This window comes from Wolffia australiana, chromosome 14, assembly GCF_029677425.1.
Source record: "Wolffia australiana isolate 7733 chromosome 14, ASM2967742v1".
NCBI lineage: Eukaryota > Viridiplantae > Streptophyta > Magnoliopsida > Alismatales > Araceae > Wolffia > Wolffia australiana.
In genome coordinates this window covers 9,199,212-9,224,935 of record NC_135848.1, presented here as the reverse complement: position 1 = coordinate 9,224,935, position 25,724 = coordinate 9,199,212, and the positions used below count along the sequence as shown (strand labels likewise).

The following is a 25,724-nucleotide window of genomic DNA, read 5'->3' as shown; positions in this document are numbered from 1 at the left end:
CGACCAGCCAGCCGCGCGACCAGACAGCAGCGCAGAAGCCCGCAGCGCGACCAGCCTCCGCGCACAGCCAGCCGCCGCGCGACCACCCCGCCCCGCAGCAGCCAGCCGCGCGACCAGCCAGCCGCGCGACCAGCCGCCGCGCACAGCCAGCTGCCGCGCGACCAGCCAGCAGCGCAGCAGCCAGCCGCGCGACCAGCCGCCGCGCACAGCCAGCTGCCGCGCGACCAGCCAGCAGCGCAGCAGCCAGCCGCCGCGCGACCCGCCAGCCGCACAGCCGCAAGCCGCGCAGCAGCAAGCCGCCGCGCAGCCCGCTCCGCAGCCAGCACAGCCGCGCAGCAGCCAGCCGCCGCAGCCAGCCGCCGCGCGACCAGCCAGCCGCGCAGCAGCCAGCCGCCGCACAGCCAGCCGCGCAGCCAGCCGCACAGCCAGCCGTGTAGCCAGCCGCACAGCCAGCCGCACAGCCAGCCGCACAGCCAGCCGCGCAGCCAGCCGCACAGCCAGCCGCGCAGCCAGCCGCACAGCCAGTCGCGCAGCCAGCCGCGCAGTCAGCCGCACAGTCAGCCGCACAGAGACCGACATAGAGACCATGCCTTACACAGAGACCGACTTTGCGGAGAAGCCGCTCTCCTACAAGATCACTCATCCGTTGCCTCTGGTCCCGGAATCAACTCTTCTCCGCGGCCCGAATCTTCTGCAGTGGTCTCGCTTCATCGAGACCACCCTCAAATCCCGTCAACTGTACAAGCACTGCACCGAGCATCCCTTGACCGCCGATCACCATCACTATGCGGCTTGGGACGCCGAGGAGCAGTTCATCCTTGGGTGGCTGTCCACGTTCACATTGGCCCCCGATTTCCGCGACCGCTTTCCCCATCAGAAAACGGTCAAAGGGTTTTGGGACCAAGCCACGAAATTTTGCGGGCGGGAGAATGATTGGTGGCGCATCTACGCCCTCGCTGCTCAAGCTTCCAACCTGAAACAGGGCTCTCTGTCGATCTCCGATTATGCTCTCGCACACAAGAAGGCGTGGGATGAAGTGGACCACTACCTGCCAACGGACGACCCCAAGTGCAAGACCTATCAGAACATGCTTATCCTGCGCATCATGGGGTTTCTCAACGGCCTAAACCGGGAATATGAGGCCATTCGTCGTCGGGCCCTGCACAACAAAGATGGCCCTCCGGATCTCGAGACGTTGGTTCAGGAGCTCCAGGAGGAAGAGGGTCATCTCCTTCTCCATGGGACTCCCACCTCCGACCCGGCTGAGTCCTCTGCGCTTCTGGCAGCACCTGCTGCCGCTGCTGGGCAGTCCTCGGCCCTCTTACCGACTCCGGCAGCCACTGCCCGCCCTGCAAAAACACCCGTCTGCACCTATTGCGGGAAGCCGGGCCACTGGAAAAACAAGTGCACTAAACGTCTCAACGACTGGCGAAAGAAGAAAGAGGCGGACAGCAAGGCCATGTTGGCCCAATCTGAATCTTCCCCGGCCCCGAGCACGTCTACCACGGCTCTGGACAGCATCCAAGCCGAGCTTGCCCGGCTCCGTGATCAGGTGGCAGCCATGCAGCCTTCTTCGACCGCCTACTTCGGCACATTTGGTGCGTCTCTCCCCTGCCGACACTTGGTATTGCGCCATACGGCATCTCACTCGCCGGGTCGACGGACACGACTTGGGTGCTTGACTCGGGGCCACTGAGCACATGACCCCTCAACACTCGGTTCGCTCTCACGTCCGCATAGTGGTGCACGATCTGTTCTCACGGCCGGGGGTGGACGACTACGCGTGGCTGGAATCGGGGCAGTCTATGTGGACGGCCTTGGTGTGGTCCGCAACGTCCTCCACGTTCCCGACCTGCGGGCTGTACTTCTGTCACCACAACGCCTTGTTGATGCCGTCCAGTGCTCATTTCATCTCCAACCTGACGGCATGTTTCTGTCTGACAAGGTCGGCCGGACTACACGGATTAGGCGGGAGAACGGGCTGCTGTTGCTGGATGATGGGGGACGGTCGCAGTGCTTCGCGGTGCACCGGACACTTCGGACGGGGGCCGAGCAGCGGTGGGGCCGACTCCTGATGACGCACCAGCGGCTGGGCCACCCGCCTTTTGCGACTCTTCACCGTCTTTCCCCTGAATTATGTTCTGGCTTGGACCTTAAGACCTTGGTGTGTGACGCTTGTCAGTTGGCGAAGCATCGCCGTTCTTCCTTCACTCCGTCCTCGGCTCACACATCTGTCCCGCTGTTCCGGGTGCATAGCGACGTGTGGGGACCTGCCCCGAAACCTAGCTTGAAAGGTCATCGGTACTTCCTTCTACTTGTGGACGAGGCAACTCGCTATACGTGGGTCTACCTCCTCACCGCGAAGTCGGAAGTTGCGCAGAATGTCCGTCATTTTTGTGCGATGGTGGCGACGTAGTTTGGTCGGGGTATCCAGCGGTTTCGCTCGGATGATGCCCGCGACTTCTTCAACAACGACCTCGACGCCTTCTTCGCCGACCGGGGGATCCTCCACGAATCTTCATGCCCTGCCACCCCGGAGCAGAAAGGACTAGCCGAACGCCGTCGATCGGCTATGTCACCGACGCCCGGACGCTCCTTATCGACGCCAAGGCCCCGTGGCGTATTGGGGTGATGCCGCCCTGACGAGCACCCATCTCGCCAATCGCATTCCCACCCAGCTGTTGGCGTTCTACCCCTGACCGGATGAGCGGCCTTCCCGACACGCGCTCGCGGACGGGTCTCTTGCCACGGATATTCGGCTGCACGGCATATGTCCACGACACGCCTCCGGGCGGACAAAGCTTGACGCCGTGCTGTTCGCGCGTTGGGTACTCCTCTCTGCAGAAGGGGTATCGGTGCTACCATCCGCCGTCTCGGCGATACTTCATCTCGGCAAATGTCACCTTTGCCGAGCATGAACCCTATTTTGGGGACCACTCTTCCTCATCCCGCCTCCCGTTGGATGCGGCCCCCTCGGCTCCCCACTTGGGGCCCGTCCCTTTCTTGGAGCCCACCGCTCCCGCATCTTCTTCCTCATTCCATGATCCCTCTCCCTTTGATTCTTCTCTGTCGGTGACCCCCGAGGGGCCTTTGGACGTGCTGTCCTCCCCATCTTTGCTTCCCGCCATCCGGCATGCTCCTCCTCTTCCTCCTTCCTCCGATCAGTCCCCTCTCGAGTCATCCTCCTCGCTTCCCGTTGCGCCTCCTCCCCTTGATGACCCTTTCCTTCCCTCCCATGACGCGCCTCTTCTTCCCCGGCTCCGTTATCTGATTCTCCCGTGGAGGTTTCTCGTCCTCCTCCCGAGGACTCCCCCTCCCCCACTGCTTCCGCTCATCTTCCATTGGCCGAGCCATCCTCAACCTCTCTCGACGATGACGACCAGTTGGGATGGCCCATTGCCCTCCGGAAAGGGGTTCGTCAGTGCACTCAGACGCCCCGTTATCCTCTTTCGCATTTTCTTTCCTTCGACCGCTGAGTACTCCCTACCGGCTGTTTCTTGCTCGCATCGAGTCGGATCCCATCCTCGCCGCTTAGCCGATGCTATCGCTTCTCCTCATTGGAAAGCGGCGATGGACGAGGAGATGCAGTCCCTACTCGAAACCGCACTTGGAACATCGCCCTCCTCTTGGCAAGCGGGCGGTGGATTGCAAGTGGGTCCACACCAAGAAGCATCATGCGGATGGCACCCTTGAGCGCTACAAGTCTCGACTTGTGGCTCGCGGGTTCACCCAATCTTACGGAGTGGACTACTTCGAGACGTTCTCCCCTGTGGCGAAGATGGAGACCGTTCGCCTCCTCCTGGCCCTCGCGGCTCACTTCCGGTGGGCTATCCGACAGTTCGACGTCAAGAACGCCTTCTTGCATGGCGACTTGACGGAGGAGGTGTACATGCAGCAGCCCCCGGGTTACTCTCTCGGCCCCCCTGGCCATGTCTGCCGACTGCGGAAGTCCCTTTATGGACTAAAGCAGTCTCCGCGCATGTGGTTCGGCCGGTTCTCCGCTGTTCTGAAAGCCGAAGGGTACACTCAGAGCAACGGAGATGCCACTTTGTTCTTCCGCCACCGTCCGACCGGGATCTCAATCCTTGCTGTGTATGTCGACGACATCCTCATCACGGGATCAGATGCTGCTGAAGCTGTTCGTCTTAGCACCGCCCTGGCCAAGGAATTTGAGATCAAGGCCCTTGGCCTTCTCCGATATTTCCTCGGCCTTGAGGTGGCGTACTCTCACGGGGCCTCTTTGTTTCACAGCAGAAGCACGTCGACTTGCTGACTTTGACAGGGATGACCGGGTGTGCGCCGTGAGCACTCCTATCGACCCCAACGTCAAGTTGGGCAAGGGCGAGGACTCTCCTTTGACGAATGCTCACCGCTATCAGCAGTTGGTGGGCAAACTCCTCTACCTGACTCACACTCGGCCCGACATTGCATTTGCGGTCAACCTGCTCAGTCAGTTCATGCACTCACCGAGGGAGATCCACAGTCAAGCCGCCCACCGGGTACTTTCGTATCTCAAGGGCTGCCCGGGCAAGGGACTCCTCTTCCCTCATAGCTCGGACAAGACGGTGAAGGTGTACACCGATGCCGATTTTGCTGGCTCCGTTGTGGATTGTCGGTCTACCACGGGGTACTGCACGTTCGTTCTTGGCAGCCTCGTCAGCTGGAAAAGTAGCAAGCAGGACAAGGTGTCCCGCTCCAGTGCCGAGGCCGAATTTCGTGCTCTTGCTGATGGGGCAGCCGAGGGACAGTGGATCCACAACATCCTCGCCGATCTTCACGTGAAGTATGTGGGACCAATCCACTTCTTCTGTGACAACAAATCCACTATCGCCTTAGCCAAGAACCCCGGACAGCAAGGGCGCATCAAGCACATGGAGCGCAACCGCTATTTCTTCAAGGAACGTATGGACGAGGGGCTCTTCGACCTCGAATACGTCTCCTCTGCTGACCAGGCAGCGGATGTCCTCACCAAGGGACTGTCCCGGCCGCTGCTTCAACGTGCTGTATCCAAGCTCAATATGGACGACATCCATACTTCGCTTGCGGGGGGGTGTTAGTTAAGTGCTTATCCTCCTCTTGGGCCCTATTCTATAAGCCCTTTAGGAGCTCTTATTTCCTCTCTCTCATAGGGTATAAATACCCTAATGTAAGCCACTTACTTCCTTATGTCAATCTATCCTCTCATTTCTCAACCTCCATCGACCCTTCTTCTCCTCCAAACTCTCTAGGGTTTGTCAAATACCAACTGTATCATTATTATCATTCTACTGATGTTCCTATGACATTGCATTGGACCCAATTTCCGGTGAAGTTTAAGATTTTTGGGTAGCGCTTTTTGCAAAAGAAATGGTGACTTGCATCTTTTGCCAGAGGATGTACCCAGATACATTTGCGTCTTGTGTGTTATGTACAAGAGGAGATGAGGACTGCAATCAACTACTTTTTGAGTGTCCCTTCATCTGCACAATCTGGGTCACCCATGCGCTACCATCAATGGATGCGACATCGAAGGAGGCTTTCTGGAATTCCAGCTGCAGGGTCGGCTCTAAGAGGAGGGAGGAGGGAGGCCAAGCCATGGCAGTGCTATGGGCGTTATGGGTCCATGGACATTATCCCTGATCCGAGCATGCAGATTCATATGGTGACAGAGAGTCCTGCTGAAGGTGAGGATCTTTTGTTGGCTTCTAGCACGAAGAAGACTAATGACAAGAGTCTTTTGAAAAAGGCTATATACAGTGATATGATCCTGCTCTATCGAGACCATGATCAGATCTGGCAAGGCTGTGATCAGATTGTTGTAACTCAATAGTTCAACTGAAATGATAATTCAGTCTTCCACAAATCGTTCTCTGTGGACGAGGAGAGGGAGAGAGAGGAGAAGGAGAGGGAGAGAGAGGAGAAGGAAAATCCGGGGGTAGAAGAGAGAAGAGATGGGAAAGGTAAGGGAGATGATGAAGTATCGCCGGAGACAGTCGTGGCACGGCAGGCGGCTGACGTCGGGCCTGCGAGCATAGAGAGAAGAATCACGACCAAGCAGGGTAGAAGGAAAGGGGTTAGCGAGACTCACAAATGCAACAGACTTCCTAGGTTCCTTCCAGCAGAGCCTGGCTTAAGTGGGCAGGGCCTGTGAATTTGTATTGGGCTGCTGTTGGGCCTTCTGGGCATAAACCCACTGACGAATCATATCATACAGACATATCATCACAATGCCTTCTATGCTCTAATGGGGAAGAAGACTGCAATCATCTCTTCTTTCAATGCCCATTTGCTTGCATGATTTGGGCCAGCCAGATATTATGAAGGGTGAAGGTGACATCTGAAGAGACTTTCTGTGACTCAGTCCAGAATTGCAGAGGCAGAGGAAATGAAGGTGGCCGACCATTGGCAATGTTGTGGGCCATCTGGTTGTATCGAAATACGGTGCTGTTCAGGGGAAGAAAAGCTTCTACAGATGGAGCCATACACGAATCGGAGGGTTTAAAGGCAACATGCTCGAGCATGTGACAGGTAGAGGGGGGAGGGTTTGAATATGATTGGAGTGATGGTGAAGGGACTGTAAGGTCCTGATGGGGGGTTCACTGATTCATCGTGTGTTCACCCCTTTAATATTTTTTTAAAAATTATGGGTCCATTGGAATGAGGTGTTGTTCAGGGGGATGAAGGCTTCTATGGACGAGCTTGCCCACTAGGCTGAGGGCCTCATGGTGACATGGTTCCTTCTAGCTGCATATATATAGAGAGGGGAGGGGATGACCATGTATGGGTATAACTTTAGGGGTCTACACGTGTTTTTCAGTTGTTCATTGTTTCGTTGGGTGATCACCCTTTTATTCATCTTTCAAAAAAAAATTGCATTGGGCTCATTTTAGTTACATTACATAGTTCTCCCATAAAATACACTTCAAAAACTCCCAGGTAAATTTTGTATTGACAAGTGTTTATTAACTCTTTTGTTTCCTGTTCCTACCTTTTTAATTGTTGTTTGGCTGCTAAGACCTAATTGTTTATGCTTACTGCAGGAAGGAAATGAGTGCATACTACTTAGAACATGCTAGCGTTGATCATATACATAAGTTATTTGACAGTTTTGAGAGAGAAGCACATTCGCTTCTTGAGCTTGGTCTTGCTATTCCTGCGTAAGTGTGCAGTTAAATTTTGTTTGTGCCAGCTCTTCAGATAAACACACACAGTCTTGCAGATTCTGACATTTATGACTTTGCAGGTATGACCAGGTCCTTAAAACCTCACATGCATTCAATATCCTCGATTCAAGAGGCTTTGTTGGTGTTACAGAACGGGCAAGATATTTCTCTCGCATGCGCAGGTGTTTTACTGTACGAATATGTTTAATTTGTTCTATAGAATAATTCCAAAATGGCCTTAGCTTCAATTAGATTCATATTTCGACATTTATTAGAATAAGTCATAGGTGTTACTTTTTTTGAAAGGAATTTGAAACGATGCTGGATCTATGTTCGTCTCGGGGAAATGAGTAGATGAGAAGGAAGAGAGGTTCTCCGGGTAGAGAGGATAAATGGGAATGATCCGAGGAGAGATCAAACTGATGTAGGGATCAGCCAGGGACGAGCCGCCTGAAGATGTGGCGATGGAAGAGACGATCACGAGGGAGGGGGATCGTAGAGGGAGAGAGGGGACCTAGACATGGAGAGGGGAGACAAGTTACCTTAATTCTTATGGGCTGTCCTCCTAAAGGGAGGGCATCATTATTTTAAGGAAATACACAATAACCAAATAAGTGAATTGCCCTTGTGGGCTAACATGATGAGACTACCCCTAGATAGGATGAGGATTGTATCAGGATCCAACCAAGAAAATGGTGTTGGACCTGCTGTGCTTCTCCACTTCTATGGGCAGTTTCTCATTTCTTATAGAGTCACCTCTGTGATGAATGCCCAGAAGGCCTCAGATCTTGGGTCTTGGCCACCCACTTCATGAGGTATGTCCTCCGTCTCCAAAGCCACGTTGAAAGCACGACAAAACAACAATAGCAAAACTTAGAATTTTGATGCCACCCAGTCAGCTCCCCCTAAAGGGATGCCCTAAACTCCGGTTCTTCCGGCCATATGCCAAGATGTCAACAAACTCAAAGCCATCATTCCTCCTCTTCTGTTCTGACACCATAAAGAAGTGCCCTTTCCACGAGTCTTGGAAAACATCGATGTGTTCTGGCCACCATCAAACTGTCGGATCCCCTTACAGCTGTCAAGGCCAAGCACTCTTCAAGGAAATCACATTCCACAATCCTCTAATCCCACGCCTCTCACTTCTCGACACTTATAAGCACACTTTACTGGCTCCACATTCTTGCAAATATTTCCCTCAATATGTCATTTCTCCACTCATCATGGAGCCTTCATACAGTCAAGGAGATGAACTTCATTGGTGAACTGGCACAACCCATCCTTGTCATTGTTCGCTCGTATATCCCGCTCCTGCTGCCACTAATTGTACCCGGGTAGTGGAGCAGTGACCCTCTTCAACCCGGCTCCCCTTCCATCATCAGCATCTACATCATGACTGTCTCCTCCATCCTCACCATGCACATCGGGGGCTTTCCCTTCTGATTTGTTTGCACATTGCACAAAATATCCTCTTTGCTCGCCGCCTCATCCATAAGCTTCCATCCTGTTCTGTTCCACTGTTCTCCTGGGACACTGTGTCCTGCTGTGAGTCAGTTTAAAGCAGGAAACATTTCAGTTCACTGGAGACAGACTACAGACTGCACATGGTCAGAAAGTGATGTCAGATGCAGTGGCCGTAGATACACACACCAACATGATACTGCATGCTGATGGTGAACCAAGCTGGTCCAGCAAGAAGATAGCTCGTGAGACTGTCAAGGTGTTCAGACATCACAGAGCTTGGACTGGATCCAAACAGTATGCGAGTCCTTTGATATTATGAAACTTTTATTTATTGGCAAAATAAGCCTGAGGTCTCAAGATGTGTTGGCAGGGAGAGAGGTGAGGGAGAGCAAATATGGGCCACGGCACACTTACATAATGTAAGAGACAAAGTAGACTAAATAAGAAAATTAATGATTTATAAAATTTATGTTGTAATGGATGTCTTCATTCATGCTCTTACTCCCCCGACTAGTAAAGTTGAATTGGAAGGTATAATAGTATGTTTACATATATCAGTATACGAATGAAAGGGTTCAAGATTTTTGTCACTGAAATTCAGTAAATTCGGGCATCCTACAGTTACCCCTTTTTCTTGATAATTGTAAACCTTAATATAAATAATGAACGTAATTCTTAATGAATCTTGACCATTTATGAGGAGGCCTGCATGCCATATCTGGAAAGAATGTGTTAATGGGAGGTATTCTAATGACAAGACATGTGCCCTCAATTTTAAGTTTGAGCGGTGCAGAGAAATTGATTTTTTTTGGATATTTGAATTGACTTCGTGTTCTGTTAGTGATCTTTCTTCTTGATACTGATACAACATCCTCCTCCTGTAATCTCTGATTGTATCAATAGAATCGGGATGCTTGCAAGAATAACACTTGAAAATGATAAACAAGTCCTTCCAAAAACAAATAACTAGTTTGGCAACCCTAGAAGGAAGCATGACGGGAACAAAAGAAGGAAAAGGTTGGATAATTGAAAGTAGATAGTCGCGGTCGTTGCTGGATCAGCTGGCAGCTCAAAGAGAGAATAGCCAGATCGGCTCTTCCCTCAGTCTTGGAGGATCTTCTCGACTCTTGACTGACAAAACACATACTCTCACCAAAAAGGCTCCATTCTTGAGGGTGCTCCCTCTTATTTAACATATCAAGCATCTCCAGTTTTAGTAAGGATCAACACGAGCCTTCCCACATGCACGTTTACATTTATATTTGTTGATATGATTATTATTGCTTCTGTATTTTTCTCTCTCTTAATAGCCCATTAAGGGCCCTATCTCTAGTCAGCCCATTAGGGCTTCCTATAAAACCCTGTAATCTCTTTCATTTCTGGATTAAGAAGTAGTGTTTTCTTGTTCACATGGTATCAGAGCCATAACCCTAACCCTAATCTGGGTTTCCTGGGCTTGACCTTGCGCTCCGATCTCTGGCGATTCTCACGTCCCCCTGATCTCGCGCTCCGGTCCATCGCCGTCCGCCATATCCTGCATCTGGGGTCGCGTGCAGCAGTTCGCCGCGCGCCATCTTCCGTTGCTTGCCGCGAGCAGCCGCCCGCCGCGCGCAGCCTCCCAGCGCGCGCAGCAACCAGCCGCACGCAGCCGCCAGCCGTGCGCAGCCGCCCGGCGCGCGCAGCAGCCAGCCACGCGCAGCCGTGTGCCGCGCGCAGCAGTCAGCCGCGCCATGTATCTGCTTGCTTCGGCCGCGTCATCCACCGCGCCGTGTATCTGCCTCAGTCGAGCCATCAGCTCTTGCCGATCCCACTGCTCGGTGCAGCACCTTCTGACCGTGGTCTACTCTGATTGAGTCTCCGGATCCTACAATGACAAATCCGGTTGCTGCTGATTCGCCAGAAGCCCAGACCTCTACTGTTACGCCAGACTCGACGCCGGTATCGACGCCACATGCATCTGCGGTGCCTCTTGAGTCCGGGAATTGGTCGTCCTCCCCTGGACCATTCTCTCTGCCTAGGATGCCTCCGGATGGCATGTTTACTGGATTTAATCTTCTGCAATGGCGCCAGTACGTCCAGATCACTTTAAAGGGGCGTCTCATGCGCCATCTTCTAGAAGACGGACCTCCCCGGACCGATCTCAAGTATTATGACTGGCTGGACATTGAGGGGGTGGTTCATCGCTGGCTCTTGGACAGTATTTCACCCAATGTTAAGGGTGAATTCCTGTCTCTAGAGTCGGCTCGGGCGGTCTGGGAAGCGGCACTCGAGAGCCACTCCAAGAAGCACAACATTGCGACTCTGTATGAATTGGTGCATCGGGCCGCCAACCTGCGTCAAGTGGACCGGTCTATCATGGAGTACAGTACGGAGCTCATTTCGTTGTGGAATGAGATTGACCACTACATGCCGCCAAACCCTCATTCGGTGGACCGCAAATATACTCTTCAACTTCGGGTTTTCCAGTTTCTTATGGGACTGAACCCGGAATATGAAGCGGTACGGGCTCAGCTTATACATCGGGAGACTGGTCTTACCTTCAAGGATGCACTCCGCTGTGTGAGGGTTGAAGAATCTCGCTTTCAGCAGACCCATAACTCGGCTTCGGCACTTGTAGCACAGTCCTCTTCGTCTGCGCGCCCATCGACGACTACACCACCCGGCACTTTGCCGCGTAGTCCGACTGCTCGGACCGAGGAGTCTCCTAAGGGTGATCCTTCGCTCTTTTGCAACTACTGCAAGAAGCGAGGTCACTCCAAAGAGACGTGCTACAAGCTTCAACGGAAACGCATGCAACAGAGCAATCTTGCTACTGTCGCACCGTCTGTGAGTCATGTGCCTACTCCGGGTCAAGTACCGCTGCCGTATGGTCTTCTCCCAACAAGTGCCTCGCCCGCCAGTTTTACTCCGGAGGAAATGGAACGTCTACGCCGATTGCTTGATCCTCCAGTCGTGGGCTCATGCTCCTTGGCCCACGCAGGTATGTCCACCGTTCTTCTTACATCTCCATTCCCTTCCGGAAACCCTTCTTCATCTTCCGCTTGGCTTCTTGATTTCGGTGCTACCGTTCACATGACACCTAATCCCCGAGCCTTTGTGACTTATGAACCCATCTCTGGATCTTCCAAAGTCAAGACTGCTTCCGGAGATCTTCTCACCGTGGCAGGAATTGGTCGTGTGGTTCTCTCCTCTTCAATAACTCTACCTAAAGTCCTTCATGTTCCCCGTCTTACCCATCATCTTTCTCCTTATCTCGCCTTGTTCGCGATTTGAACCAAGATCTTACATTCTCTTCTACTTCATGTTTTTATCGTGATAAGGTGTCGGGGAAGCCGATTTCCATTGCTGAGGAGCATGAGGGGCTCTATCTTCTTCGGCCTCCTTCGACCTCTCTTGCTGTTGCTGCTGCCGCTTTCCCTTCGGCCTCTCACGAGCGTGCCAGGCTTCTCCATCGACGCCTCGGCCATCCTTCCTTCGTCACTCTTTATCGTCTATTTCCCAAACTCTTTCAAGGTCATTCTGTGGACCGGTTTGTTTGTGACGCTTGTCGAATGGCAAAACATCATCGCATTTCACGATCCTCTCTCTCGCCCTCTCATTCATCGACTTTCTCTCTTATTCACACCGACGTGTGGGACCATCCCCAGTTCATAGCACTTCCGCACTCGGTGGTTATGCATTTTCATTGATGACGCTACTCGATTCACTTGGGCGTATTTCTTAAAGAATAAATCGGAGATATCTCGTGTTATTCCCCAATTCTATTCTCTTATTCAAACCCAATTTTCTACATCCATTAGTCGCTTCCGCTCCGACAATGCTAAAGACTACGTCAACTCCACGTTGAGCACCTTCTTCCAAGAAAAAGGCGTTATCTATGAAACCTCCTGCCCATATACCCCCCAACAAAATGGTGTTGCAGAAAGAAAATTCCGTCACATCTTTGACATGACCCGGAGCCTTCTCTTCCACATGCATGTGCCTAAATATTTCTGGGGTGAAGCCGTCTCCACTGCAATCCATCTCCTCAATCGCCTCCCATCTCGAGTGCTTGACTATTCCACTCCAATTGATCGTCTTCAGCATTCTTTTCCAAACCTCTCTCTCCGAACTGTTAGTGAGAGACTAGCTACTGTGTTGCAGAAAGAGACTAGCCACTCTCCTGTCGTCTTCGATACTACTTGTGTCCTTGACTCGGGGGCCACCGAACATATGACACCGAGTAATGCCCGGTTTGTGTCCTACGAGCGGCATCAGGGTGGCCGTACTGTTCTCACGACAGAGGGTGGACGTCTTCGTGTGGCTGGCATCGGGGCAGTCTATGTGGACGGTCTTGGTGTGGTCCACAACGTCCTGCATGTTCCCGACCTGCGGGCAGTTCTTATGTCTCCACAACGTTTAGTTGATGCCGTCTCTTGTTCATTCCACCTCAGGCCTGACGGTATGTTTCTGTCTGACAAGGTGGGCCGGACTACACCGATTAGGCGGGAGAATGGACTGCTGCTGCTGGATGACGGAGGCCGCTCCCAGTGCTTCATGGTGCACCGGACTCTACTCTCGGCGGCTGAGCAGTGTCGGGGTCGTCTTCTGATGGAGCATCAACGTCTTGGACACCCACCTTTCTCTACTTTACAGCATTTGTTTCCGTCGTTATGTTTGGGCGTGGACCTCAAGACTGTGATTTGTGAAGCTTGTCAGTTGGCCAAGCATCGTAGATCCTCTTTTGCTTCCTCTCCGTCTCACACTACGACCCCGCTGTTCCGCGTCCACAGTGATGTATGGGGGCCGGCCCCACAGCCCAGTCTGAAGGGGCATCGCTACTTCCTACTCTTTGTGGACGAAGCTACCCGCTATACGTGGGTTTACCTTCTGACATCGAAGTCGGAGGTTGCGCAGAATGTTCGACATTTTTGCACCATGCTCCAGACGCAGTTTGGTCTCGGCATCCAGCGTTTTAGGTCCGACAATGCTCGGGACTTCTTCAACGCTGACCTCGACTCTTTCTTTGCCGATCGGGGCATTCTCCACGAGTCCTCCTGTGTGGCCACCCCCGAGCAGAATGGCATGGCTGAGCGGCGGATCGGCTATGTTACCTCGACAGCGCGCACGTTGCTGTTGGACTCGAAGGCGCCTAGGCGTTTTTGGGGCGATGCGGTTTTGACGAGTACTCATCTCGTTAACCGTATCCCCACCCTGCTCCTGGAGTTCTCCAGCCCCTTGGACCGGATGACTACGGCCTTCCCGGACGCTTCCCTGAGGACGGGGCTCTTGCCTCGTATCTTCGGCTGCACGGCCTACGTCCATGTCTCTTCTCCGACGCGCACAAAGCTTGATGCTCGCGCCCTCAGGTGCGTGTTCGTGGGTTACTCTTCCCTCCAAAAAGGGTATCGATGTTACCATCCGCCCTCTCGGCGTTTCTTCATCTCGGCAAACGTCACCTTTGCCGAGCATGAACCCTACTTTGGGGACTGTTCTACCTCATCACGCCTTCCGCTGGATGAGGCCCCTTCGGCCCCCCCCTTGGGGCCCCGTCTGATCGTGGAGTCTACCACCACCACACCACCCTCCTCCCTCCATGATCTCTCTCCCCTTGCCTCCTCTTCCTCAGTTCCCCCAGCGGGGTCCTTGGACGTGTCCTCCACTTCGTCTTCGTTTCCTGCCCCTCCCCCCTTGGCAACTCCTCCTCTCCCATTAGTCTCCGGTTCACCATCCTCGTCCCCTCCCGGTGAGTCGCCCTTGTCACCTGTTCGTGACCAGCCCTCGTCTCCATCCAACTCATCTTCCCCTCCTACCGCCGACATACACTCCTCATCCGGTTTGTCGTCTCCTGCTCCTCCCGGGAGTTCCCTTGCTTCCGCTCCTCCTTCTGTCGATGGTGACGATCAGTTGGGATGGCCTATTGCTCTACGGACAGGGGTCCGTCAGTGCACTAAGTCCTCCCTATACCCTCTCTCTCATTTAATCTCCTTTGACCGGTTGAGTCCTCCCTACCGGCTATTTCTTTCCCGCATCGAGTCCGATCCCGTTCTCATCGCTAGCCGATGCTCGCCTCTCCTTCTTGGAAAGCGGCGATGGATGAGGAGATGCAGTCTCTCCTCAAGAACCACACGTGGGACGTCGTTCCACTTCCCCCTGGCAAGAGGGCTGTGGACTGCAAGTGGATCCACGCCAAGAAGCATCATGCGGACGGGACTCTCGAACGCCTCAAGTCTCGGCTTGTGGCTCGGGGGTTCACTCAGTCCTATGGCGTAGACTACTTCGAGACGTTCTCACCAGTGGCGAAGATGGAGACTGTCCGTCTTCTTTTGGCTCTTGCGGCCCATTTCCACTAGACCATCCGCCAGTTTGACGTCAAGAATGCCTTCTTGCATGGCGATCTGACGGAAGAGGTGCACATGCAGCAGCCGCCGGGCTATTCTCTCGGCCCCCCCGGTCACGTGTGCCGCCCGCGGAAGTCTCTCTATGGACTCAAGCAGTCTCCGCGCATGTGGTTTGGGCGGTTCTCCTCCGTTCTGAAGACCGCAGGGTACACTCAGAGTAATGGAGATGCCTCCCTCTTCTTCCGTCACAGCCCGACCGGGATCTCCATTCTTGCCGTGTACGTCGACGACATCCTCATCACGGGGTCTGATGCTGCTGAAGCTGTCCGCCTAAGCGCCACCTTGGCTAAGGAGTTTGAGATCAAGGCCCTCGGCCTTCTTCGCTACTTCCTTGGTCTCGAGGTGGCCTACTCTCCTCGTGGGATCTTCGTCTCACAGCAAAAATACACCGTCGACTTACTAACACTGACTGGGATGACCGATTGTGCGCCGGTGAGCACTCCCATTGATCCCAACGTCAAGTTGGGCAAAGGGGAGGATTCACCACTGACGAATTCCCACCGGTATCAGCAACTGGTGGGGAAACTCCTCTACTTGACGCACACTCGGCCTGACATCGCCTTCGCCGTCAACTTGCTCAGTCAGTTTATGCATTCTCCCCGGGAGGTTCACCGTCAGGCCGCCCACCGGGTTCTTGCATACCTGAAGGGCTGCCCCGGCAAGGGCCTGCTCTTCCCTCGTAGTACTGACTGGACCGTCAAAGTATACACTGATGCTGACTTCGCCGGTTCCGTTGTGGATCATCGGTCTACCACGGGCTACTGCACATTTGTTTTTGGCAGTCTTGTCAGCTGGAAAAGCAGCAAGCAGGACAAAGTGTCCCGTTCTAGTGCCGAAGCCGAGTACCGCGCACTCGCCGATGGGGCCTCCGAGGGCCAGTGGATCTATGGCATCCTTCCCGATCTCCGCGTGGAGTATGCCGGCCCGATTCACTTCTACTGCGACAACAAATCGACGATCGCGTTGGCCAAGAACCCTGGACAACAGGGACGTATCAAGCACATGGAGCGCAACCGCTACTTCTTCAAGGAGCGAGTCGACGAAGGGATCTTTGACCTTGATTTTGTTGCCTCCGCCGACCAGGCAGCGGACGTCCTCACTAAGGGCCTCTCCCGCCCACTTCTTCAACGTGCCGTCTCCAAGCTCGGCATGGAAGATATCCATACTTCGCTTGCGGGGGGGTGTTAGTGAGAGACTAGCTACTATGGGCTAATGGGCCCTATTCTATAAGCCCATTAGCCCATCTATCCTTCTCTCTCTTAGGGTATACATACCCACCTATGTACTCAGTTATGTGTATGTTATTATCTTCCTCTTTCCTTCCACAACACGAACCAATCTCACCCCTCGTGTTTTCTGATGTGTCTGTTATGCGCCTAACCATCAACTTGGTCGTGATAAGCTCGACCCTCGTGCCCTAAAGTGTGTGTTCGTTGGATACTCTTCCACCCAAAAAGGTTATATCTGTTATCATCCACTCGTCGTTTTATCGTCACCAAGGATGCCACCTTTGATGAACTTCTTCCATATTACTCTCCTTCTCCTCCAATTCTACCACCTTCTTCACCTCAACCCGATCCACTTGAATTTCTCATTCTTCCTCCACCCTCTACCTCGTCACCAGTCCCTAGCCCTTCCTCGTTTACTCCTCCAACTGCGTCTCCTCTCGTGGTTCCTATAGAGACCGTGTTCCCCAGTTCTCCACCAGCCCCCGTGTCCGAACCTTCTATGGAGATTCCTCTTGCTCCTACTGCTGATTTCTCCACTCCTGCCGAACCTTCTTCGGTCCCACCGCTTCCTGTACGCCGCTGCCCGCCTGAAAAGTGTTACGGTATCACCCTTGCTCGTCGCAAGCCTCGGGTTGCCCCTTCTCCAGTCGTCCCTCCTCCCTCCTCCTCCACACCTCCAGAAAACTCCTCATTAGCCATGTTGTTTTCCCCTCTTCCTTCTCCCCTCTATCCCTTAGAAGCCTCTACCTCCTCTCATCGTCTCTCCTCATCCTATCATGCCCTTCTTACCTCCCTTGATGCCATCTCCCTTCCGAAGACGGTGGACATTGCCCTCTCATTTCCGCATTGGCGTCAGGCTATGGAGGAAGAGCTCCACGCCCTTGCTCTAAATGAGACATGGGATCTTGTTCCACTACCGCCGGGCAAGCATTTGGTGGGTAGTCGTTGGGTTTATGCTGTGAAGCACAATTCCGACGGCTCTATTGAGAGACACAAAGCACGTGTTGTGGCGCAAGGGTTCACACAGAAGCATGGCATTGATTATCAGGAAACGTTTGCTCCTGTCGCCAAGATGAATACTATCCGGATTCTCTTGGCTCTTGCTGCAGATCGTAGCTGGCTTTTGCAGCAATATGATGTTAAAAATGCTTTTCTGCATGGTGATTTGACTGAGGAGATCTACATGGCACTACCTCCTGGCTATACTTCCTTAGTGCCGTCGACTCCAAAGTCAGTTGTCTGTCGCCTGAAGAAAGCTTTATATGGCTTGAAGCAATCTCCTCGTGCGTGGTTTGGCCGTTTCACAATGGCCATGAAGCACCGGGGCTACCGCCAGTGTAATGGAGATCATACCCTCTTCTACCGCCATTCCACGTCGGGGGAGTCGCTATTCTTCTTGTGTACGTGGATGACATTATTATCACGGGTGATGATACGGAGACCATTACTCAGCTGGCTATGTATCTCTCGTCCGAGTTTGCTATTCGCCACCTTGGCCCGTTGAAGTATTTTCTTGGCATCGAGGTGACCTATTCTTCAGGCGGGATCTTCATTTGTCAGAGAAAATATACGGTGGATCTTCTCTGTGAGCTTGGAAAGGAGGACTCCAAGCCTATTTCGACACCGATTGATGCGAATCATCGACTTGGTGCCGATGCGGATGATGAGCTTGCTGAGCCTGGACCATATAGAAGACTTGTGGGCAAATTGATTTATCTCACCCACACTCGTCCGGACATTGCATATTCAGTGGGTGTTCTGAGTCAGTTTATGCAGACTCCTCGCAAGAACCATCTCTATGCTGCTCATCGTCTCCTCCGTTTTCTGAAGGGCACCATTGGCCGTGGACTATTCTTTCGTCGCCATACCGGCCTGCGTCTTGAAGTCTACACCGACGACGATTATGCCGGTTCTGTGGTTGATCGTCGGTCCACATCTGGGTATTGCACCTTCTTGGGCGGCAATCTGATTACTTGGAGGAGCAAGAAGCAGAAGGTGGTCTCCCGATCGAGTGCTGAAGCGGAGTTCCGTGCCCTTGCGCATGGTCTGTGTGAAGCACTTTGGATTACCCAGCTTCTTCGTGAGCTACGGTGTTCAGTTATCTCCCCTGTCCAGCTGTTCTGTGACAACAAATCGGCGATTAGCATTGCTCATGACCCCGTTCAGCATGATCGTACAAAGCACATTGAGATCAATCGCCATTTCATCAAAGAGAAGCTTTAATCGGGAGATTTTTGCACGCCATATGTTCCGTCCGCTGAACAACTTGCAGATATATTCACCAAAGGGCTTCATGCCCCTAGGTTTGAGGAGCTCTGTTCCAAGCTGGGTGTGGAAAACATCCACGCTCCAGCTTGAGGGGGAGTGTTGATATGATTATTATCGTTTCTGTATTTTTCTCTCTCTTGATAGCCCATTAAGGGCCCTATCTCTAGTCAGCCCATTAGGGCTTCCTATAAAACCCTGTAATCTCTTTCATTTCTGGATTAAGAAGTAGTGTTGTCTTGTTCACAATATTTACAGATTTGGCTTGTATCAGATACCTTTTTGATCTGGGACTCAGATCTGAGTCATTCAAGTTACCTATCCTCCTGATCCTGGTGAGGATTCCATTTGGACAGGCTGCATTCTTCTATCTGACTTGGTGTTTTGAACTTTCACAAGTTCCTCTATTGACTTTAGACTGGACATTTTCCATTTCCTCAGACCAGGGTATACTTCCTCGTTGATTTCAACTTGACCCAGTTGGCTTGCGGGTCCCTAAATCAGGATTTGAGTACGAAGAAAACAAGAATAGAAGGAGGCTCAACCCTCATAATTTGTTTGGGGTTTACTACATGGTGCTTATAGAGGGGAGGAAAGAGAGACCAATATTAGCCCATGTTAATGGGCTATTACATAGAGATATAAGAAAGAAAGAGAAAGAAGCCCATTCTACCGTGTCAATTTTTCATCCCATTCCAATATACTTTGACAGATTACTAATCCTGACTCTGAGGCATACATTGTTGATTTTATTACTGACATGCTGGTACATTCATTCCTTCGTTTGATTTTTATTCAGGTAGACATTTAATGAGATTATCATACAATCCCAACACTGGTAGGCTTATTTCTGTCATCCATATTAGGAGAGTTTACTTTAAAATGCATGTATCCCTTGCCCTGGGGAAGAAATCAAGAAGATGTAACTACTTGGTCGACAAGAGAGGAAGAGAATAGAACCACTAAAGCTGATCTGGAACTGTCGTCACAATTGTTCCCTTGTTATCATTCTATTTTCTCAATCTATGGATCTTTTGTTCTCTTGTATCTCTATGAATTCATTCGTCAATAGAGACCTCTATAGCTATGCGCGTTTTCTTTTCAGTGATCATTGGTGTGATAATAGTCAGCGTACCGGTTTTATTCTTGTTCAGTTATCGTGACATCCGTTCTTTTTGATGTGGACATCACATCTATCTTTGGCAATGAGATCTTTTATAGATGAAAATAATGCATATATTTACTGAGCAGTAAATAATTTCATCAAGCAGTTTAGCTCGTCAATGTGCTCAGCTTTGGGTCAAAACACGGGAGTCGCTCGGCCATCCATTGGGCATAGTTTCTGGTGCAGATGAAATATTGTTTCCTAAAAATATTCTTGATTCAGAACTTAGAAAGGTAAACTTTTTGTCGATTGGATCTTATTCTTGAATTTTTTTTCAATTTTTATACCTTCAAGTTTTTCAATTTATCTATGTTTCCTTGAGTTTCTCATTTTCTTATTCCTGTATGTGCATATTTGTATTATTTCTTGAGACCTAAGTTTATTTTATTTCTTTTTCTCTGTCAATTACACGTCTTTCGGTTATGCTCTTTGTAGGGATAATGATCCTCAGTTTTTGTTGGTTAAATAGCCATTTTGGCTTTTGATTCCGGATGGTGGATTTCAGAAATGATGAAGTTTGAAATTCTATTCAGCTGAATAGAGAAATCCTAACTTTTCCAAACGTACATTTCCTTGAAGATACCTTAAAATTGGTGCCAGCAGTTGTGCCGAAGTTTTTTTAAAAAAATATTTCACTTCTAACAACCTGAAATCCAAACTGATTGATAACGATTCACGGTATAATGATGCATTTTTCTGTTTATTTGGGAAGGATTATCTGTCTTTTTTGGGAAAGGATTACCTCGATTACAAAACTTTGTTTCATCTAAAACATTTGGAATGCCATCAATTCATTGCGTTTCCTCTTGGTTTTTCATCCTAATGCTTTTGCTGAGTTTTACACCATTTCAGGTGACAGAAGATCCTAGGGCTTTTGTTTTGGAGATAGGAACAGAGGAAATGCCACCTCATGATGTTACAGATGCTGGGCAACAAGTATATTCTCCTTCTTTGAGTTCTTCTCTTCTACAATGAGTCAAATGGTTGATATTTTCTGACCAGTGAAATCGATATCTTTTACAGATGAAAAGCTTGATCATAGAGACCTTGGCAAAACGTAGAATAAAGCATGGAGAGATTTTGGCATGTGGTACTCCTCGTCGCTTAGTGGTAACACTTTCTTGGGGACTTTTGTAATCATTGTTTTTTGGTGCCTTAATTGTGTAGTTCTAATGGATCTAATAAATTGGCATATTTTTTTTCATCGAGAGAATTTTGTGGGTCGAAATGGGTTAGACATTCTGGTAGGGTTACTGATATTAATTATGCAAAAAGTCCACAGATGGTATCTTCAATGTTTTAGTCACGTGTTCAACTCAGGTCTTCGGTATTATAGGCCGTAGATATTTATGCTTCTGTGTCCATATTCATGTTTTCGCTTTGCCTTTGTTGCTTTGAAAGTATGTAAAGCTGCTTTGAAATCAGTTTGTCTTTGCTGTTTTCAGATTATTCTGCATAATCATTTTTTCTACCGTAAGTTTTTTTTAGGTGGCGTAATCTTTTGGTCATGAAGAAACACTAATTGATTTGGTTTTGTTTGATTGCGTTGGCATCATTTTGATCTGTTTTTTGATTTAGAATCTACAGATTCACACATTAATAGTTATAATCTAATCTATTGTTTAGTGTTCAATGTTACGTTACTTGGTTCGCCAATGGTTTATTTCTTTGATAAGTGGAGAACCATGTATCTTATTCTCAGTTCTTTTATTTTCGTGAAGTGCTCAGTAGCCTTTTGTGTAATGTCTTTACTTCTTTCAAACTAATGAATACAGTCTGTGTTTATTGATAGATTCATTAAAATTTCTGCTCTATCTTTTCAGATTTTTGTGGACCAGCTGAATTCTAAGCAGACAGAAATTCAGACAGAGGTCCGTGGTCCTCCTGCGTCAAAGGCTTTTGATCAGAATGGAGCTCCTACGAAGGTCATTACATTGGTTGATGCCTTTTTCTGAATATTATAGATTATAATATGGTCTCAAATATTTAAAAAAAAAAAACAATGTGGTCTCAAACCTATATCAACTCACTTTCGATTTATCATGGTTATATAACTGAGTAAGAAGCCATCACAGGGCATTGCAACTTATTTGTAGTCACATTGCAAACAATTACTTCAACTATAAAGTTGAGAGACTGTCACCTCTGTGACTCATTCTTGTTGCTCACAATGTTAGGCATCAGATTAGAAAGGAAATAATGGATATCAAATCAGGTTTTCTGTATTTCCATTTGGTGGTTCCATCAACTTCGAAACTCCCAATAATAGTTGTTCTTTGTTCTGGCCAGGCTGCTGAAGGGTTTTGTCGGAGATATAATGTTCCTCTGGATTCCCTCTATAAGAAAGTAGATGGTAAATTTTCAAATTTTATTTACTGCCATAAATGAGTTTCATAATTATTTTCTTTAGCCACTTTCTCGTCTCCTTAATATTTTTGTGGCGTGTTATCAAGATATGACTTTTTGTGGTTAGTTTTACTGAAAACTGCATCTTCTGTAAAATCCCAGAAGCCTTTACGATGGAGGGAGAGAAGGCCACCGCAGAGAACAGAATGAAAAGAATAATTCTGGAGAACAATTTAGGAAATATCACTGATGATCGGATTAACCAAGTGCAGTGCACTAAATAAAGCTATCCATTTAGTTATCCATGGCAAAATGCCAGGGACAAATCGTCAACCAAAGAGAAAAGATGAATTATAGAAGTCTCCAAAACAAACTTTGACATTTTTCTCCAAGGAGAAACCACAAACTTTGCAGACGGAAAATGACACAAATGTTGCTAATTTAATCCACTTAAGATGTTTTGGCATTTTTCATGTGCTGTTGGGACCTGAAGCTATTGATGAATCTTTTCCTCCGGGTGGTCTTCCTTATTTTCTTCAAAAGAAAAATTGATAAATCTTTTCCATTCCTTTATTATGTATGGAAAGGTAGAAATATAATGACCTCGATTTTTGGTGATCACTTAATTTTCTCCAGTCTAGGTTATTTTTTTTAGTATCCAGGAATGGGAGATCTAAGAAAAAGTAGTAAATCGTGGGTCATGGCCTTATCCCGTTTGATATGCTTTAGGTATATTTTTTGTCACACACTCAGCTTGTATTCTTTCCCTTTTCAGGTAAAATGGAGTACATATATGCCCAAGTAAAAGAGTCTGCACGATTTTCACTTGAGGCATGACGCTTATCTCTTCTTGTTTCAATCTGAATTCTAATATTAGACTAGTTTTTTGAAAGGATGAGGGGAAGATCTGATGGACCGGTTACCCTCTGATGTCATAGATATATATGATCAGTAAGAACCCACAGAATCTAAAGGGCTGCCACAACCTCTGGTCATGTCACTTTAAACCATGAAGAGGCAAGACTCCCATGACATGTACATCTCCATCCAGGGATGACTCCTGTCCCCTGAGGATAACCTCATTCTGATGCAGCCATATTGCCCAAAGCAATGTGAAGGTTCGACCACACTATATTGTGACATTGCCCAAAGCTCCTGCCCCCAGGGTGCACAGCGCTGTATAGAATCCCAGGCAGCCTCTTCTAAGGAGACGTCCATCCTTTTGTAGCTGGAGGTCCCACCGTGTGTGGGCATAGGTGCATTGAAAGAACAGTCTTCTTCACCTTCTGTGCACCAGTGTGCATCATTGTCTTGTAACAATGTTTTTTGATCTATGCTTACAAGATGAATTCTTCATGTCGTTGTTGTTTTCATCTTTGGTTTGTCCTGAAAGAGGTGGGAATTGTCAGTATTTCTTCAGGATTTGCTACGCTCAGGACTCTTTGATTATACAGACGCAGTTGAATCAGCAATGAATTTTTTATTGGATAACTCTCTATCTATTTCTGATAGGACCCTTTCTTTGAGCAAAATAATTGGATTCAGAACAGCACGATCAATGTTCCAAAAGTTGCAACGTCACAGAACAGGTGAATGATTGAGAGAGGGAGAGGGAAACAGGAACGATGCCGTAGTTCTCTTAAGCCACCATGACGTCCAAGCAGCGCAATCAAAAACTTTTCTGGTGATCACAACAGAGAGGGATAGGGGTTTAGGGTAGGGTAGCGTCGGGAGAAGAACGAGGGAAGGTGGAGAAGGTTCTTACCAAGGGTTTTGCATAATCCTTCTCAATTGATCCCTTCCCCCCTCTTCTTATGATTCATGGTATACCCGTGAGTCATACTGCTTGGTGGGCCTCGGGGTCAGAGTCAGCCCCTTTATTTGCCAAAAATACGGGGGGTCGTTTGGCCCCTTTGCTTCTGATAAGCCCTGATGGGATTCATTACAGTTCCCTATTTTGCCCTACGTGGCTTTGGCTTCCCAACCCCAGAGTAAGACGTTTCAGTCTCTCCATTCTCTCTTCTTTCATATCCCACCTCTTGGGTTTTCTCCTGATGTATGTCTTCCTACTATCACTCCACTCTTCTACAGAATTCATTAATGTGATTCTCTTGATAATCATTTTTCCCGTTTTGTGAAATTCTGCTGTAACCTTCTTCTCGTTTTCATACTTTAGTCTTTAAATTTAGGTCCTTGTTTTCTAATTTTTATACAATTGATTCTTTTCTCTAGGTTTTGGCAGAGGACTTACCAGAGATTATTGGAAAAATATCATTTCCAAAGTCCATGCGATGGAATTCACAAGTAAATTCATGCATTATCTCATTATTTACTAAATTCATTTTGAATCTTTACCTTTTTGGTGCTAGTATTTGAGCAAATAAGTTACAGGGGTTTACTCAGAGAACATAAAAAAACAAAGAGCAGAAATGTGGATATAATAGCTGTCCTCTGATGTAAGGATATGATTCACTGTGCTGCATTTTAATTACTGCGATCCCTCTCAATCGATGATACATCAACCTGTACTACATGGATGAAATCCCACAAAAGGCGCTAAAAAAAATACTGTAAAATTATTCTTTGATTCTTTGATTGGATGTCAGTTTCAAATCTGTAGGATTTCCAAATGTGCTCTAACCGTAAAATTTTTTCTTGACCCCATGTATCTTCGTTATATTTTAATGATATCCTTCCTGCCTAGATTCCAAATTTTATTTTGGCTTTCAGGTAATGTTTAGCCGTCCAATACGCTGGATTCTTGCTCTCCATGGAAATGTAGTCATTCCATTTTCGTTTGCCGGTGTCCAAAGGTGACTGTTTACGTATTAAATAGCTTTAATGGTCCTTAATGTCCTAAGACACTAAATTTACCCGTTCAAGAAATGACACCTCTTGAATCTTTTATTAAGTCATATTTTTTGGTCAAAGTTTCAAAAAATATCGTCAAATTCTGTGTCATTATCCTACTTCAGTATCCTTTGGTTTGAGTTGTAGGAAGTTCTATCTTCCTTCTCGGCTCATTTTTTTGGTCTCTTTCTCAAACCTTGAATATCTCTATACTTCTATCTTTTTTTTGTTCACTCCTACTTTTACCCAGTTTTCCTGCTACTGTGTTTGTTGTAAAAATTGCGACGTGGGATACAGCAAGCTGGAAACCTTTTTCTTGGGGTCCAAACAAGAAAATGCTGGGGTTGTTCTGGGGAGCTAACTAAACGGCAGAATAAATGGAGGCTGAATAAATGTATATTAATTGACGTTTTTCTTAATTTTCCAGTGGGAAAATGACTTGTGGTCTTCGAAACTCAAAATCAGCGACAATTGAGGTCAAGCTCCCTCCTTTTTCACCTTCATTTCTATGTTATTTTCCTGTTGATGGTTTAACTGTGGGAGCTTGTTTGTCCATACTGTTGTTTTTGATGTTTTTACAAGCGGGCCACAATGTATAAGTGGCCCAACAACATTTGAATACTTTCTTTATCTCTGGTAAGGGCCTAGGCCTGCCTGAGTTAAATAGGGCCTGCTCCATCTTGTAATAGCCAGTCTATAACTGGCTAAGAGAAATAGAAGAAGTATGATTTGGGCTTTCTATCTTTGAAAGTGTTTTTTCCAGTCCTTACATGACTGGAGGCTGGGGGCTGAGAAGAGAGGAGATTAAGAAATCGAACATGGTATCAGAGCCCAATGGAGTGATCCTTTTCTGAGCTCTCCTATGCCTTTGGTATCATCTTGT

The 25,724-nt window shown here is 48.8% G+C and overlaps 2 protein-coding genes across 2 annotated transcripts in view; both read left to right on the top strand.

Moving 5' to 3' along the window:
- EDD1 (glycine-tRNA ligase) overlaps window positions 1-25,724 on the top strand; it is a 66,909-nt gene that overhangs the window by 15,093 nt on the left and 26,092 nt on the right. The window contains exons 10-20 of the mRNA XM_078585680.1: window positions 7,020-7,136; window positions 7,223-7,324; window positions 19,752-19,878; window positions 20,498-20,581; window positions 20,669-20,755; window positions 21,469-21,570; window positions 21,935-21,998; window positions 22,767-22,822; window positions 24,224-24,295; window positions 24,722-24,804; window positions 25,269-25,317. Of these exons, the coding sequence (XP_078441806.1) occupies window positions 7,020-7,136; window positions 7,223-7,324; window positions 19,752-19,878; window positions 20,498-20,581; window positions 20,669-20,755; window positions 21,469-21,570; window positions 21,935-21,998; window positions 22,767-22,822; window positions 24,224-24,295; window positions 24,722-24,804; window positions 25,269-25,317 (943 nt within the window). The remainder of the gene's footprint in view (window positions 1-7,019; window positions 7,137-7,222; window positions 7,325-19,751; window positions 19,879-20,497; window positions 20,582-20,668; window positions 20,756-21,468; window positions 21,571-21,934; window positions 21,999-22,766; window positions 22,823-24,223; window positions 24,296-24,721; window positions 24,805-25,268; window positions 25,318-25,724) is intronic.
- Window positions 553-2,210, top strand: LOC144712397 (uncharacterized). The gene is made up of 2 exons (XM_078586655.1): window positions 553-1,598; window positions 1,946-2,210. Exons 1-2 carry the CDS (start codon window positions 587-589, stop codon window positions 1,966-1,968), a joined length of 1,035 nt encoding a protein of 344 aa, XP_078442781.1. The 5' UTR covers window positions 553-586; the 3' UTR covers window positions 1,969-2,210.